General features: G+C 41.8%; 1 protein-coding gene across 46 annotated transcripts in view; it reads left to right on the top strand.

Annotated features, from left to right (window-relative positions):
* Positions 1–15,787, top strand: part of TRDN (triadin) — a 597,259-nt gene that overhangs the window by 445,627 nt on the left and 135,845 nt on the right. For all 46 annotated transcript variants that reach the window (XM_033935829.1, XM_033935830.1, XM_033935836.1 and 43 more), the window contains one exon: positions 4,941–4,976. In XM_033935829.1, the coding sequence (XP_033791720.1) occupies positions 4,941–4,976 (36 nt within the window). The remainder of the gene's footprint in view (positions 1–4,940; positions 4,977–15,787) is intronic.

Consider the following 15,787-nt stretch of genomic DNA (forward strand, 5'->3'; position numbering starts at 1 on the left):
TCTGGCTTCCCTTCATAAAGAAGATGGTCCCTGTGCTTAAGGGCCTCAGACCTCCTCTCCTCCCCTCTCCCTTTCCTCTCAAGGGCTACTAGCGCCATGTCACTCCTCCCACTCCCACCAGGCCCAGTGGAGAAGCCCATCTCTCTTGCTGCTGCGGAGTCTGGAGGCCGCGGCGTCCCTGTCACTCATCGTCGTAGCAGAACTTCTTCTTCCCTCCGCCTTGACTGTACGCCATGGAACCAATTTAATACAATTTAATAAGGGAGCTGTAGTGAGGAGAAGCCATGGCATCCTTTCTGTGAAGTTCACAGCAGTGCCCTGTAAGGTACCTCACTATTTAGGTGCCATGTCTGGGTGTGCAGTCCATCACTTTGCAGACCCTTCCCATGTCCAACAGGGCTTGTTCTAGGCGTTTTGGACTTGGACGGAAAGTTGGACGGAAATGTGGTATAAAGATGGATGATTTAGTGGCTTGGACGATCAGATCGGCAGGACGTATAATTAGACGATTTTCGAAAGTAAAAAAAGTTGGACGTATCTTTCGAAAATGTGTCTTAGGCTCTTTTTAACTTTGGACGACTTGCGATATGGACGTAAACGGACTTAGATGTCCCTTTCGATTATGCCCCTCCACGTAAATGCACACTGAGGCCACTTTTTACCACAATGTAGTAAAAGTGCCATTTTGCCTTTAAAATGTATCCATGCACAAAACAAAAAGGCCAGATTTGAGCATGTCATTCTGATTTTGCTCTGATTCATGGGTATCAGAATGGGGATGCCATGGCTAGGGCTTTTTAGAGGACTGTCTAGGTTCCCAGAAGGATTTCCAAAACCTGGCAGTTTATTTGAGTTTTGGAAGGCCCAAAGCTCAGGGCCACATTAAGCACTTACATCGCTATGCGTCTCGGTAGGTGTCATTTATAGAATCTGGGACAAATTATACCCAGCTACCACATGCTAAATGCAAAAATACTACAAAGCCCCTTGATGTGGCTCTACACCAAGAATTATATGGTAATTCGGTGTAGGATGGGCTGGGGAGGGCATCAGTGGGAACTCCACTAACATGTAGCATAAGGACGTTACTGGCCAGACTTTACAGTAGATATCCTGCAAACAACAGGATGGTTGAATAGACTAGAATGAGCTTGGATGACAATTTCAGCAGTTGGAGCCTAGGACAATACCAGGTGGACTTAGTCTATGCCCCGGAAATATCAAAGAAGAGACAAATTAATTTAATCATGTACAGTGGAACCTTGGTTTACGAGCATAATTTGTTCCAGAAGCATGCTCATAAACCAAATTACTCGTATATCAAAGCGAGTTTCCTCATAGGAAGTAAGGGAAACTCGCTTGATTCATTCCCAGCCCCTCACCCCCCAAGGCCAGCGGCGCTGCTCCCACCCCCACCCCCCGAGAACAAGCATCGCTGCCCCCCGCTCGCAAATGTCCCTCCCCCCCGCCCGCCCGAACAGAAGCCTTATCCCCATCTGGCACCGACACGTAGCCCCAGGATGTGCCAGTGAACGAAGATCCTTCCTGTTGCCTGGGCCTTGAGCATCTGCGCATGTTCAAGGCCTTCTGGCTCTCGCTCTCTCTGAGATTCTCGGATGCCAGTTCGGGGGGGGGGGGGGGGGGGAGTGCTCGCAAATCGAGTCAACACTTGGTTTGTGAGTCACGATTTGCGAGAATGTTTTGCTCGTCTTGCAAAACACTCGCACACCGCGTTACTCGCAAACTGAGGTTTGACTGTATTTTTAATGAGTATAACTAATGGACAGACTGGATGGACTGCTTAGGTCTTTATCTGCCATCATTTACTATTTTACTATGTTAATGCTACATGAACTGGCCATGAAGTGTTTAACATGATTTTGTAAAAGGGCCCCTTGAGAAGCAGCAGGAAGATTTGAATTGGGCTTTTCTGATTGTCAGTCTGGAGCTCTAACCACTAAACTACCTCTCTGTTCCCAACTATCTAGATTTTTTCTCCCTCTCCTCACTCCGCTTCATATTGTCTCAAGGCTATCCAGATAGTGCCAATACAGTCTGTAATGATTTTCAGCAGCATTAACCAAATAATGCCTATGAATTTCAATGTACAATTTCTGTCAGCAGAACTGATCTATGCAGCAATTTTTTGCTACTTAAATAAGTGCTTTTGAATGCTGGACTTAAACATTTCTTTAAGGATGTATACTGGTTTGCATCTCTTGGGCACTCATACAAAAGAGGAAACACAAAGCATGCAAGCATTTTTAACACAAGTATTTTAATGTACATATTTTCTCAATGGGAAAACAGTGGTTTTCTAATATAAACACACAAAAAACCAGTCTAAACATGTTAAACAGTCTTGTTTCCAGTTGTTTAATCTGACCTACGGCATGAATGGACATTTTTGTTCGGGTTGTAAAATATGAAAATGCATAAAAATATTGTAGAAATCTCCTGCAATTCAGGAAGTTGCTTAAAACCTGTTTGTTCAAGCCTTCTTTAAGTGGATTTAAAACATCTTTGAGTTATGTTTTATTGGAAAAACGGTGTACTAAATTGAAGAATGGTGTTACTTGATAAATATTTTGGATGCAGTCTTGTCGAGGACTCAATTATATAATACTATGATTTTGGGCTCCTTTTACGAAGCCATGTTAGCAGTTTAACATGCAAAATAGCGCGCGCTAATTTGCCGGCCACGCTAGCTGCTACCGCCTCCTCTTGAGCAGGCGGTAGTTTTTCGGCTAGCGCAGGGGTTAGCGCGTGCTAAAAATGTGCGTGTGATAAAGCCGCTAACATGGCTTCGTAAAAGGAGCCCTTTGTATTTTCCTCTAATTGACATATGTTTAGTACTACTGTTTTAGTACATGGTAGTAACTCTTGTGGTACCAGAGCATTCATTTTAGTACTGTTTAGTAAAGGCCTTAATGCCCTGATAATGCAATTCGATATGAGTTCTGCCTTTGATCTAGTGGACCACATGAAACTGCTGCAATGCCTAGATGCCATTGGTATCCTGGATAAGGTGCTGAACTGATTCCGTGGCTTCCTTATATCCCGCACCTATCAGGTTCGTTTTAATTATGAGCTTTCCGACACCTGGAGCAATCCATCCAGTGTGCCCCAAGGCTCTCCACTATCCCCATTGCTCTTCAACGTCTACATGTCCTCACTAGGCACGAAGCTAACCCAGCTGGGGATAAAACTATTTAGTTATGCAGATGATTTTACGATTATCATCCCATTCACTAATTCTGTCTCCGAAACTATTCCCAAAGCTTCAGAAGCTATAAATATGATGGAACAATGGATGACAAACTTTAGGCTCAAACTTAATTCAGATAAAACGACTTTTTTCATTGCTTCACCACATCCACTTGACATTAAATCACCCCTCTGTATCAATAACCTTAGTTACCCTATCCAGCCCTCCATAAAGATACTAGGTGTAACTCTGGATCAATGCCTAACCATGAAATACCAAGTAGATTCCTTAATCAGAAAGGGATTTTTCACTCACTGGAAACTCAGATCCCTTAACCCTTTCAGGACCAAGGGACATATTTGTCCCATAACTTTAAAATCCTATAAATTTTGATTGGGATAGTCTACAGTTCTAAATTTGATATGTACGGATTCCATATGATACTGCCTTTATGTAAACAAACTGGTTCCGACATTCATTCATTAGCGTCGTTGCCAGATTGACGAGAAGATTCACTTGCCACACTGTCCATAAGCCAGAAGTGTGATTTTTTAAATAAAAATAATGATATTTCACAAAAAAAATCAATTTTTTGGCATCTGCAAGCCCTTTTTACCATAAAAATGTCGTCAAAACCACAAAAATTGGCCTACGATCCTTATGGTCCTGAAAGGGTTAAAGCTTATTTTGTTACATCGGTTTTTAGAATCCTACTCCAATCCCTCATACTAAGCCTGCTTGACTACTGTAACATCGCCTATTTGGCAATTTCCCAAAAAAATATGTGACGCCTACAAATGTTGCAGAATGCGGCAATCAGACTAATCTTTGGACTAAAAAAATTTGACCACGTGACACCCTACTACCGGCAGCTACATTGGCTGCCGATGAAGGCACGCGTAAAGTACAAATTTGCCTGTTTCTGCTTTAAAGCATTACACGGACTTGCCCCCAAATACATTACTGACCTTTTCTCCTTCTCAACCAACAGACACAAGAGAAGTTCACATTCCAACTTCGTTTCCCCCCCAGTGAGAGGTTGCAAACTGAAAAAACACCATGAATTCCTTCTCTCACACCAAGCAGCATCATGGGGTAAAGACCTAGAACAATTACTTTCGCCCTCTACTTATGAGGAATTTAGGAAATGTCTAAAAACACACCTGTTCCTAAAACATCTTGACAACTGATCCACTTATCTCTTTCCTCTCAATAGTGACTTACTGTCCTTTTGATCACTTTTCTCCTCAACAATGAATTTCCTGTCTAATTACTTCTCTTTCCTCTTCCCCTCTTGAAGTCAGTCAATTTGTACCTTTGCTTAATCTTTTGTAAACCGCATAGAACTTCACGGTATTGCGGTATATAAGCTGTTATTATTATTATTATTATTATATGTCTTCTTTATAAATGTTTATTTTATTATGTATGGAAATTTGTGAGCCGCCTTGGATAAAGGTGGATTCAAAAGGTTATAAATAAATTAATTAATTAATGTTGCTAAAATGAATGCTCTGGTACCACAAGAGTTACTACCATGTACTAAAACTATTAACACACATTATTGTACCTCAGGCACCATTTTATATAATGGGACTTAGAACTCAATAGTAACTAGCTATTTTCAGAATACTTTAATTTCTTTCTATATTTCTAACTTTAAAAAAATCTAACATCTTTCATTCTGTTTTGTTCCTTTAATTTTGAATAAGGAAATACATTTTTTTTCTAGTTTCAGACACAGAAAAAAAGGAAGAAAAGAAAAAAGGTACTATTATTAAATCCTTAGAATTGTTATAGGTTTCTTCAGTTCTTATCACTAAGGCTTCTCATTCATAGATTCCTTTTCTTATTATGTTTATGTTTATTGTTCATTTGATATCCCACAAAAGCAATATCAATTGTGAAATAAATGCTGACTACATCTGATTTATTGATATTGATTGTGTAGTGTTCTGTCTTTCTATGTACAGCATTCTTACACAACCTCCTATCTCTATACTTGTGGTTACCATATGTGTAATGAACTCTACAGTGAGTCAGTCTCCTTTCCCTATTTAGCTTAAATGTAGTATTTCATTACCAGGGAGAAGACATGACTCAATCCAAAATGTTCTTTTTAATGCAGTTGATCAAAAAAATAAGGAAGAAAAACTACACTTACATTTAGATGCACTAGAATACTAGTTCTGCCATTACAGATTTGAATATGTATGAAGCCAGGCAGGTGGGCGGTGGGAGAGGGAATTTGCTCCTCTCAGCTTGCATAGGGCAGCCAAGCAAACCGGAAGGGTTCCATAAGGCACTGGGAAAAGAGCTCAAATACCCAGAAAGGCTAATCACCTAAGATCTACAATCTCCAGGTAGTTCATTATGCACAGCTTAATTCTAATTTATACATATTGCCATAAGGCTACAGGTCTTCAGCACTTCATAGTAGCCTGGAGACCCTCTTCCCTTGTAGTTTAGTGGAAATGGGCCTAGTGACCAACTCATCACTGCCAAAGACAAGACCGGCCACTAATAAAAAAAGAACTCAGAGGCAAGTCTGCAGTAGTGCTGCCCGATTCAGGAAAAAAAAATTTGTTCAGCCTATTGAATTGGTTTTTCATAGAAACATAGAAGATGACAGCAGAAAAGGGCTACAGCCCATCAAGTCTGCCCACTCTGCTTACCCACCCTCTGTCTATGCCCTAATGACCCAATTTCCTTATCTTGACCCTCGTAGGGATCCCACATGGGTATCCCATTTATTCTTAAAGTCTGGCATGCTGTCTGCCTCGATCACCTGCACTGGAAGCTTGTTCCAATGATCAACCACTCTCTCTGTGAAGAAATACTTCCTGGTGTCGCCATGAAATTTTCCACCCCTGAGTTTCAGCGGGTGCCCTCTTGTGGCCGAGGGTCCCTTGAGAAAGAAAATATCATCTTCCACTTCGACACATCCCGTGAGGTACTTAAATGTTTCGATCATGTCTCCCCTCTCCCTACGTTCCTTGAGAGTGTAGAGCTGCAATTTGTTCAGTCTCTCTTCGTACGAGAGACCCTTGAGCCCCGAGATCATCCTGGTGGCCATCCGCTGAACCGATTCAATTCTGCGCACATCTTTACTGTAATGTGGCCTCCAGAATTGCACACAGTACTCCAGATGAGGTCTCACCATGGCCCTGTACAACGACATTATGACTTCAGGCTTTCGGCTGACAAAACTTCTATTGATACAACCCAATATCTGCCTTGCCTTAGATGAAGCCTTCTCCACTTGATTGGCAGTTTTCATGTCTGCACTGATGATTACTCCTAAATCTCGTTCTGCTGAAGTCCTAGTTAAAGTTTCTCCGTTCAAGAAGTACGTCCTGCATGGATTTCTGTTTCCGAGGTGCATGACCTTACATTTCTTAGCATTGAAGCCTAGCTGCCAGGTTCAGGACCAACTTTCCAATGTAAGCAGGTCCTGCGCCATATAATTCTGTAAACTGCATTCACTTACTATATTACATAGTTTGGCGTCATCGGCGAATAGTGTTATTTTACCTTGAAGCCCTTGAGTCAGATCCCCTATGAATATGTTGAAAAGGAGTGGACCCAGGACCGAGCCCTGCAGCACTCCACTGGTCACCTCCGATGTTTTAGAGAGGGTACCATTAACCACCACCCTCTGAAGTCTGCCACTCAGCCAATCATTGACCCATGCAGTTAGTGTCTCTCCTAACCCCATCGATTCCATCTTGCTTAGCAGCCTGCGGTGTGGGACACTGTCAAAAGCTTTACTGAAGTCCAGGTACACCACGTCCAAAGACTCTCCCAAGTCCAACGTTCTTGTTACCCAGTCAAATAAGCTGATGAGATTGGATTGGCAGGACCTACCCTTGGTGAATCCATGCTGACTGGGATTCTATTTGATTTTCCTGCCCAATTGGGTGTTTTTTTTCAAACATCCTGGTGGGTTTATTTTACAGCCTCTTCACCCCCTTTGCCTTCTCCTAACCACACTGGTGCTGTGGTGCAAACAAAATAAACAAACAAAAAAGACTTTTACTATCTCTGTTAAATCCTAGCTCACGTTTACGGTCTAACACCAGCTCTGACAGGATACATATTTCAAATTTGACATATTATAATCACAAAACAGAAAATAAAATTAGTTTTTCTACCTTTTGTTGTCTGGTCATTATTCAAATTTTGTTGGTCTCAGGCACTGGTTGTCTTCTGATAACTTGCTTGCCAGGGTCTCCTTCTTTCTCCCCGCTAACCATCCATCTTCCATCTCTGTCCTCCCCTTCCGTTTCTCTTCCCTCCCCAGGAGGTCTGGCATCTTTCCTTTTTTTTGTCTCCCTCCACAGATCCACTTTTTCTTAACTACTCTTTCATCCAGCATCTTTCCTTCCTTCCCCACCACCTCTCTCCCTTTCTTTTACCAACTACCCTCCTATCCAGTATCTCTATCTCCCCTTCACACCATCCGTTGCATCCAACTTCTCTCCCTTTCTGTTCCTTCCCTCCCTAAATCCCATTGTCCATCATCTCTCTCCCTTTCCTCTATTTTCAGACCCATTTCTTCCTCCCCAAAGTCCGGCATATGCACATCTCTTTGAACCCCCCTTTCCCTCCCTCTGTGTACTTCTATACCAGGGCCCCCCTCCCCTGAAGGTCTGTCCCCCCTTGAAAGTCTGGTCCCCTCCCTGAAGGCCTGCAACCCACCCCTAAAGGCCTGTGCCACCATCCCTGAAGGCCTGTTTCCCCCTTGAAGGCTTATCCCCCCCCTTAAAGGTCTGCATCCCACCCCTAAAGGCTTGCCTGTCCCCCCTGAAGGCCTGCATGTCCCCCCTGAAGGCCTGTCCCCCCTTGAAGACCTGTCCTCCTTTGAAGGCTTGTCCCCCCCTTGAAGGCCTATCCCACCCCTGAAGGCCTGCCTGTCCCCCCTAAAGGTCTGTCCCCCCCCCCTTTGAAGGCCTGCCTATCTGTCCCACCCCAAAGGACAGCTCACTCCTCCCCCCCCCCCCAGCATCCACCCCCTTGGTCTTCTGCTTCCCTCCTTGGCCTCCCCACACTGTTTACCTTCCAGAAACAGCCTGCATCTTGGAGAACAGCCTGCAAACAAGATGCAGTGCTAGCTTTAGGAGGGGAGGGGAGAGGATCAGATGAATCAGAAAGCCAATTTTTTTTGTTTGTTTGTTTGTTTAGAACCAAATCCAATTGATTCACCCAAAGTGAATCAGTGAACCGATTCAAATCGTGAATCTGACAGGACTGGTCTGCAGAGTTAATACACCAATCAATACTCCATGTTTCTTAGTACTATTACACTCAAGGCGAAATATCAAACTTTAACTCTTTCACTATGGAAGTTGACCAATGCGTCCTATTGGTTTCACATGGACATCCACCACTTCCTTAGCTTCCTTGCTCTCCCTTCACACACTGAGAATCAGATTAAAAGGACAGGCTTGTTGGAATCATTTTAATATGCAAATTATATCTCTGACTCCTCGCAGGGTTCTGCTACCATCCCCCCAACAACAACTAGGGGTGTTTCTTTTCACAAGCAAACAGCCTCCATACCCTGGTAATCAAAAAGAAACACCCTGAAGACAAACATTAAACTGAAATTTTTCCCTTCTCAGCATCTGCTTTCTTTTTTTTAATGCAAACAGATATTTAGTACCTTCATTAAATGGCTGTCTTGCCAAGGCATACACACTGCTTGTAGGTCATTCCTTCCCCCAAGGTCCTCATACACCATCACCAAGAAGGCTTCTCTTCCTCAGATTCAGATTCTGTCACAGATGGTTTAATCTACTTCTCTCCCTCCTTAGCAGGCTGCCTTTTATATTCTAGTAAGAAAAGTTCTAGAATGTGCTTGCCCTGTGACACAATCCCTGCTTATTCAGGTTTCCTTGTTTTAGGCTTTTCCATTTCCTGAGGGCAATTAGGACTCCTTTGCCTCTCCCTTCCAGTGGAATTCCAGCTCAGGATTTTCCCCATTGCTAGTCTTTCTCTAGCAGTTTTTAGCGCAGAGAGCCGTGTTGAATGGCTTGCGCTGCTCCCAATGCTCATTGAGTTCCTATGAGCATCGGGAGCAGTGCGGGCCATTCACTGCACTAAAAACTGCTAGCTCAGTTTTGTAGAAGAGGGGGTTAGGCATGGAGGAAACTATCCTAGGTCTAATCCTTGTGGGAGTTGTAATCCCGCTTTTAGTAAAGAAAGTCTAGCCTTTCTATACTCTAACCCATAATCATGGACACTGAGCTCTTCTTTGTGGCATCTGCACAACATGACAGCTTCTGTGCCTGTCACAATATAGACAATGCAATCTGTTATACACAAATAGCAAAATCTGCTCCCTAGCAATGGGGGCAGAGCAATACATCCTCTTTTAAGAGGACATGTCCTCCCATTGGACTTCTTCAGATATATCCTCCATTTTTTTGTTTTTTTTAATTTTTAGGAAAATGTTCACATTTTCTTTTATATACCAATGACCAATACATAGGGTTACCAGATTTTCCTTCAGGAAAATCTGGACCCAAGGCCACACCACCAGGACCACCCAGTTCCATCTCTTTCCCGTCCTGTTCTGCCCCCATCCCCATCTGCAGACAGCATCCACTCATGCGCAGACATGATGCACTGGCGTAACACATCTGCTGTATCGTGCGATGGTGCGCCCGCATCTGGAATACTGTGACCAATACTGGTCGCCGTACCTCAAGAAGGACATGGCGATACTTGAGAGGGTCCAGAGAAGAGTGACGGAAATGATAAAAGGTATGGAGGCTGTTCATACGCTGACAGGTTGGACAAGCTGTGGCTCTTTTCCCTGGAGAAGAGGAGACATGATAGAAACTTTCAAGATCATGAAGGGCATAGAGAAGGTGGACAAGGATAGATTCTTCAGACCATGGGGAACCACAAGTACGAGAGGGCACTCAGAGAAACTGGACGGGGACAGGTTTAGAACCAATGCCAGGAGGTTTTTCTTCACTCAGAGGGTTGTGGACACATGGAACGTGCTCCTGGAGGAGGTGATCGGGCAGAGTACACTATAGGGATTCAAGGAGGGATTGGATAGATTCCTGAAGGATAGGGGGATTGAGGGGTACAGAGAGAGGTAGATAGGGTATAGAAAGAGTATAGATAGAGAAATAAGGGGGCTATAGGGCTAAATCAAGAAAACCTGACAGGTCATGGACCTGATGGGCCACGCGGGTGCGGACTGCTGGGCACGATGGACCTCTGGTCTGACCCAGTGGAGGCAACTTCTTATGTTCTTATGTCCCTGCATTGGGTCCATGCATGCGCGGATCCCCCTTCACGACACGATTATGTCAGGAAGCTTTTCAAAACCCGGACACCTACCCACATAATGAGAGAAATCATCTCTGGCCTATTAGTCAGTCTGGACATATGAGGATGCTAAAGAGAGAAGAAGGAATTGCTGATCTCCTCTTTGTTTCCCTTTGTCAAAGGAATTTTGTTCATGCAGTACAACTTTAAACATATGCCTTGCAAAGACTTTCAGATGTATCTAAGAAGCTAGCCAGAGTTGTTATGAGATTAGCTGCCCTTCTGATAAGTTTGCATGGGCTCAGACTCAATCAAACTCAAATCCATAAGTTTTATTTATTTATTTTAAAATGTATATACCGCATAGAACTAAGCGGTTAACATGTTGGTTATATACATAATATAATGATCACCTTTTATTCGCATAGATGAGGACAAACATCTTATCAATTAAACATTCAGCAATAAAACTGTAAAAAGTTAAAGCCCAGTGGTTCTCCGCGGAGATCTCGGAACTTGTAAAGCAAGCAATCACAGCGACTGGAAGCTAAAGAAGCCTATCTGGTAATATCTAGAACTGTTAAAACAGCAGTCAGAGATGCCAAACTTCGGATGGAAGAAAATTTAGCTAAGAATATTAAAAAGGGGGATAAATCCTTTTTCAGGTATGTTAGCGACAGAAAAAGGAACACAGATGGGATAGTGCGCCTGAGGAAACCCGACGGTAACTATGTAGAATCGGACTCCGATAAAGAAGAACTACTAAATGAATACTTCTGCTCAGTCTTTATCTGTGAGGCACTGGGATCCAGTCCACAGCTGCAGACAAGGGAGAGCTCAGAAGACCCGTTCCAGAATTTTGAATTTACCACCAGCAGCGTATTCCAAAAACTAATAAGGCTCAAAGTGAACAAAGCCATGGGACCGGATAAACTGCACCCCAGAGTGCTTAGGGAATTGAGAGATGTCCTGGCGGAGCCGTTAGCTGTGCTTTTCAATCTTTCCCTAAGCACAGGAAAAGTCCCATTGGACTGGAAAACAGCTAACGTCATTCCACTCCACAAAAAGGGATGCAGGTCGGAGACCACAAATTACAGACCGGTAAGTCTCACATCAATAGTGTGTAAGATTATGGAAAAGTTGATTAAACACAAATTAGATACGATCCTGAACGACGAGAGACTGAGGGATCCCCACCAGCATGGATTTACAAAGGGAAGGTCCTGCCAGTCCAATCTGATCAGCTTCTTTGACTGGGTAATGAAAAAGCTAGATATGGGAGAGAACCTGGACATCGTGTATTTGGACTTCAGTAAGGCTTTTGATAGTGTCCCACACCGTAGGTTACTGAACAAGATGAGTTCATTGGGACTAGGAGAAACATTGACTGCATGGGTTAAAGACTGGCTCAGTGGCAGACTTCAAAGGGTGATGGTAAATGGTACTCCCTCCGAAATGTTGGAAGTGATCAGTGGAGTGCCGCAGGGCTCGGTCTTGGGTTCAGTCCTATTTAATATCTTTGTACGGGACCTGCCTAAGGGAATTCGAGGTAAAATTGCATTATTTGCTGATGACGCTAAACTGTGCAATGTAGTGGGCAAGGGCACCGTGCCCGACACTATGATGCAGGACCTACTTTTACTGGAACAATAGTCCACAACTTGGCAACTGAGTTTTAATGCCAAAAAGTGTAAGGTTATGCACCTTGGCGGTGGAAACCCATGCAGAACTTACACCCTGAATGTTGAGACCTTAACAAGAACTGTGGCAGAACGGGACCTAGAAGTAATCATTAGTGAAGATATGAAGACTGCCAATCCGTTGGAGAAAGCTTCATCCAAGGCTAGACAAATGCTGGGTTGCATCCGAGGAAGTTTTGTCAGCCAAAAGCCTGAAGTTGTAATGCCACTGTACAGGTCCATGGTGAGACCTCATCTGGAATATTGTGTTCAATTTTGGAGGCCACATTATCAAAAGGATGTGCTGAGAATGGAGTCGGTTCAGTGAATGGCCACTAGGATGGTCTCAGGACTCAAGGATCTCCCATATGAAGACCGTCTAGGTAAATTACAGCTATACTCTCTTGAGGAACGCAGAGAAAGGAGAGACATGATAGAGACATTCAAATATGTTACTGGCCGTATTGAGGTGGAAGAAGATATCTTTTTCCTTACAGGACCTAAGGCAACAAGAGGGCATCCGTTAAAAAATCAAGGGTGGGAGATTTCACGGTGACATTGGAAAGTATTTCTTCACCAAAAGGGTGGTTGATCGTTGGAATGATCTTCCACTTCAGGTAGTTGAGGCAAGCAACGTGCTCGATTTTAAGAAAAAATGGGATAAACATATGGGTTCACTTCGAGGAAGTACTTAGGGGGGGAGGGTTCTTCCAGTGGGCAGACATGTTGGGCCGATGGCCCTTTTCTGCCGTCATATTCTATGTTTCTATGGCATTGTATCTTACAGGAAAAAACAGAAATAGCAGCATTTTCATGGGAAAGTATTAACAAAGAGCTGTGTTTTCAATATTTTCTTAAAACTGATCTTTCCAACACAAAATTGCAGTATGCCTGGCAGAGCGTTCCAAAGTTTGACACCCGTCACTGACATCATTGATGCTCCAATTCTAACATGAGTAATAGACATCTTCCCCCTCTAAACTTAATTTCATAGTGTTTTTAGACCTTAGATTTCTTCTAGGTCGGTAAATTTCAAACTCTTGTAGTACCCTTGGAGCAATATGGTACAATATCTGATGGTTGATTACAATGGCCTTAAAATGTACTCTTTGCTGAATAGGTGTAACTGTTTCAATATAGGGGATATATGTGAATTCCTAGGAATCCCTGCAATCTAGTAGACGAATTGATCAGTATCTGCAGTGCCTTCAATTTCCATTTAGCAACCCCTAAATACAGTGAGTTACAATAATCTACTCATTAGAGTTTGAAAAAGTAGATTATTGTCTATGGCTGTATTGTAAGTCAGTCACAGTTTGATGTGTGTTCATTAACTAAAAGTCATTTATACATTTGCTATTATTACATCTTTCTTTAGCAAAGGAAGCAGCCATTTTTATTTTTATCTGTGTCCTCTTTCTTATCCCCCCACAAATAAGGTAACCCTACCCATGCTACATTTTGTAAGTATGACCTATCAGGCAGTATTCAAAATGTTGCATGTCCAGAATCAAATTTCATTTGCCTGGTTTATTCGTATCAGGTAAGGCTAAAGAGGTTAGGATTCTTCAGCCTGGAAGAGACATCTGAGGGGAGATATGATTGAGGTCTACAAACTCCTGAGTAGAGTAGAATAGGTAAATGTGAATCAATTTTTTACTTTATCAAAAATTACAAAAACTAGGGTCACTCAATGAATTACATGAAAATACCTTTAAAATCAATAGGAGTAAATATTTTTTAACTTAAAGAATAGTTAAGCTTTGGGTAGTTAAGCTTCTGGGACTTATTGCCAGAGGATATGGAAACGGCGATTAGAGTAGCTGGGTTTAAAAAAGGTTTGGATACATTCCTCTTGGATAAAGTCCACAGTCTGCTACTACATAGGCGAAGCCTCTACTTGCCCTAGGATTGGTAGCTTGGACTGTTGCTATTATTTGGGTTTCTGTCAGGTACATGTGACCTGGCTTGGCCTCTGTTGGAAACAGGATACTGGGCTAGATGGACCTTTGGTCTGACCCAGTATGGCTATTCTTATGGTCTTCAAGTTTCAAATGTAGTATTATAGTGAGCCAGGAACTTGGTGTAGAGAGAAATCAATGTATTCTTACTGAGATATGAAGAAATTCCAACAAATCATTGAAAGGAATGAAATGATGAATGCTACTAAAAGAAATGTCTGGATCCTGCCAATCAACCTATACATCATTTCCCATACCACAAATATTTTCAAACACATTTTTATATGGACTGGATAGATGTTCAAACTTCAAGCTATAAATTCAGGGAGATGGTTAATGAAATTTACATGCTTTTGACACTGTCAACTGTGAAATGTTTATTTTTGAATTTTAATCAAAAGAACAATAAATATATATCATATACTGTACCTATAAATACTAATAATATAGGTAAATGACCTTCTGAGGTTTTGCCTAAAATATCATTTAGTATCAAGCTTAATCTCAAAGGACTTGATATCTCTTCATCAGGTCAGTCCTTTTAATCTTTTTTTTTTTCTCTCTAATTTTAACAATCAAATTTATCTTATTGCATCAGTGTATCCAAAGTCACAAGTCACCCTGACATGAATTAATGTTTTGCTTCAAAAAGCTGCATCAATAGGGTCTCATTAAAAAAATACAGTATATTTAAAAGCTTATTTCTTCCCTATAATGCTCTCAAATATCTTATTCTATATAATCTTTGCAGCAATAAATTAAAAGGCACATACCTTAGTGCTTGTAAGTGATATTTCTTCTTTGGCTCATTTAAAAAAATGGTTGCAATGTTGGCTTTTTTTATTTAAATATCTTGTCATGTGATACCTGATGTCCATTCACAGACCCCACTCACACTAACAACATCCATTCTGTTTCCCAGTTCAAACCAATGACCAAGTTTAATTTTTTTTAAAAAATCTATTGCTGTTCTTTATGATTCAATATTTTTTCAGAGTGTCCACCCTCCCACCCTACTTGAACAGTATCAATTATCTTCCTGCAGATATCTTCAATAGAGTGCTTTTGTTCCAACCAATGTTGGACAATTGGGGCTTAGATATTAGCTGTTAATATTTTAGACTTTTGTTCATTAAGCCTAATCTTAATCTGCTGAATGTTTCTTTCCACATACACCAAAATGTAAGGGTAGGTTACCAAGCAAATTACAAAAGCTTAAGAGAAAGTTGTAGAATAATAAGAATAGATCTGGCATTTCATTCGCGGATCTGTCTATTTTGATTCTGTGAGGCTAGTACTGCACCACTGGCAATTACTGCAGGTTCGGTAATCTTTCATCTCATTCATAATTTCATGATCAAGTCTTTTATACAAAAATAACTTACCCAAAGTCTTCCTGCATCTAAATGCAAATATGGTGGGATTATTAAAAACATCATCCAGTTGTAGCATTTTCTAGTGATTCTGATTGAAGGAACTAAATAACATAACATAACACAACACAACACAAATCTTTATTTATATACTGCATAAGCCTTTCAGTTCAAGGTGGTTTACAGGATAAAAACAAAGAAGAAACATCAAAGTTAACATTTGAAGAAATATTGTAAGTGAACACATATAACATTTAGCGGGAATATTATAGAGGTATA

This window comes from Geotrypetes seraphini, chromosome 3 (assembly GCF_902459505.1).
Source record: "Geotrypetes seraphini chromosome 3, aGeoSer1.1, whole genome shotgun sequence".
NCBI lineage: Eukaryota > Metazoa > Chordata > Amphibia > Gymnophiona > Dermophiidae > Geotrypetes > Geotrypetes seraphini.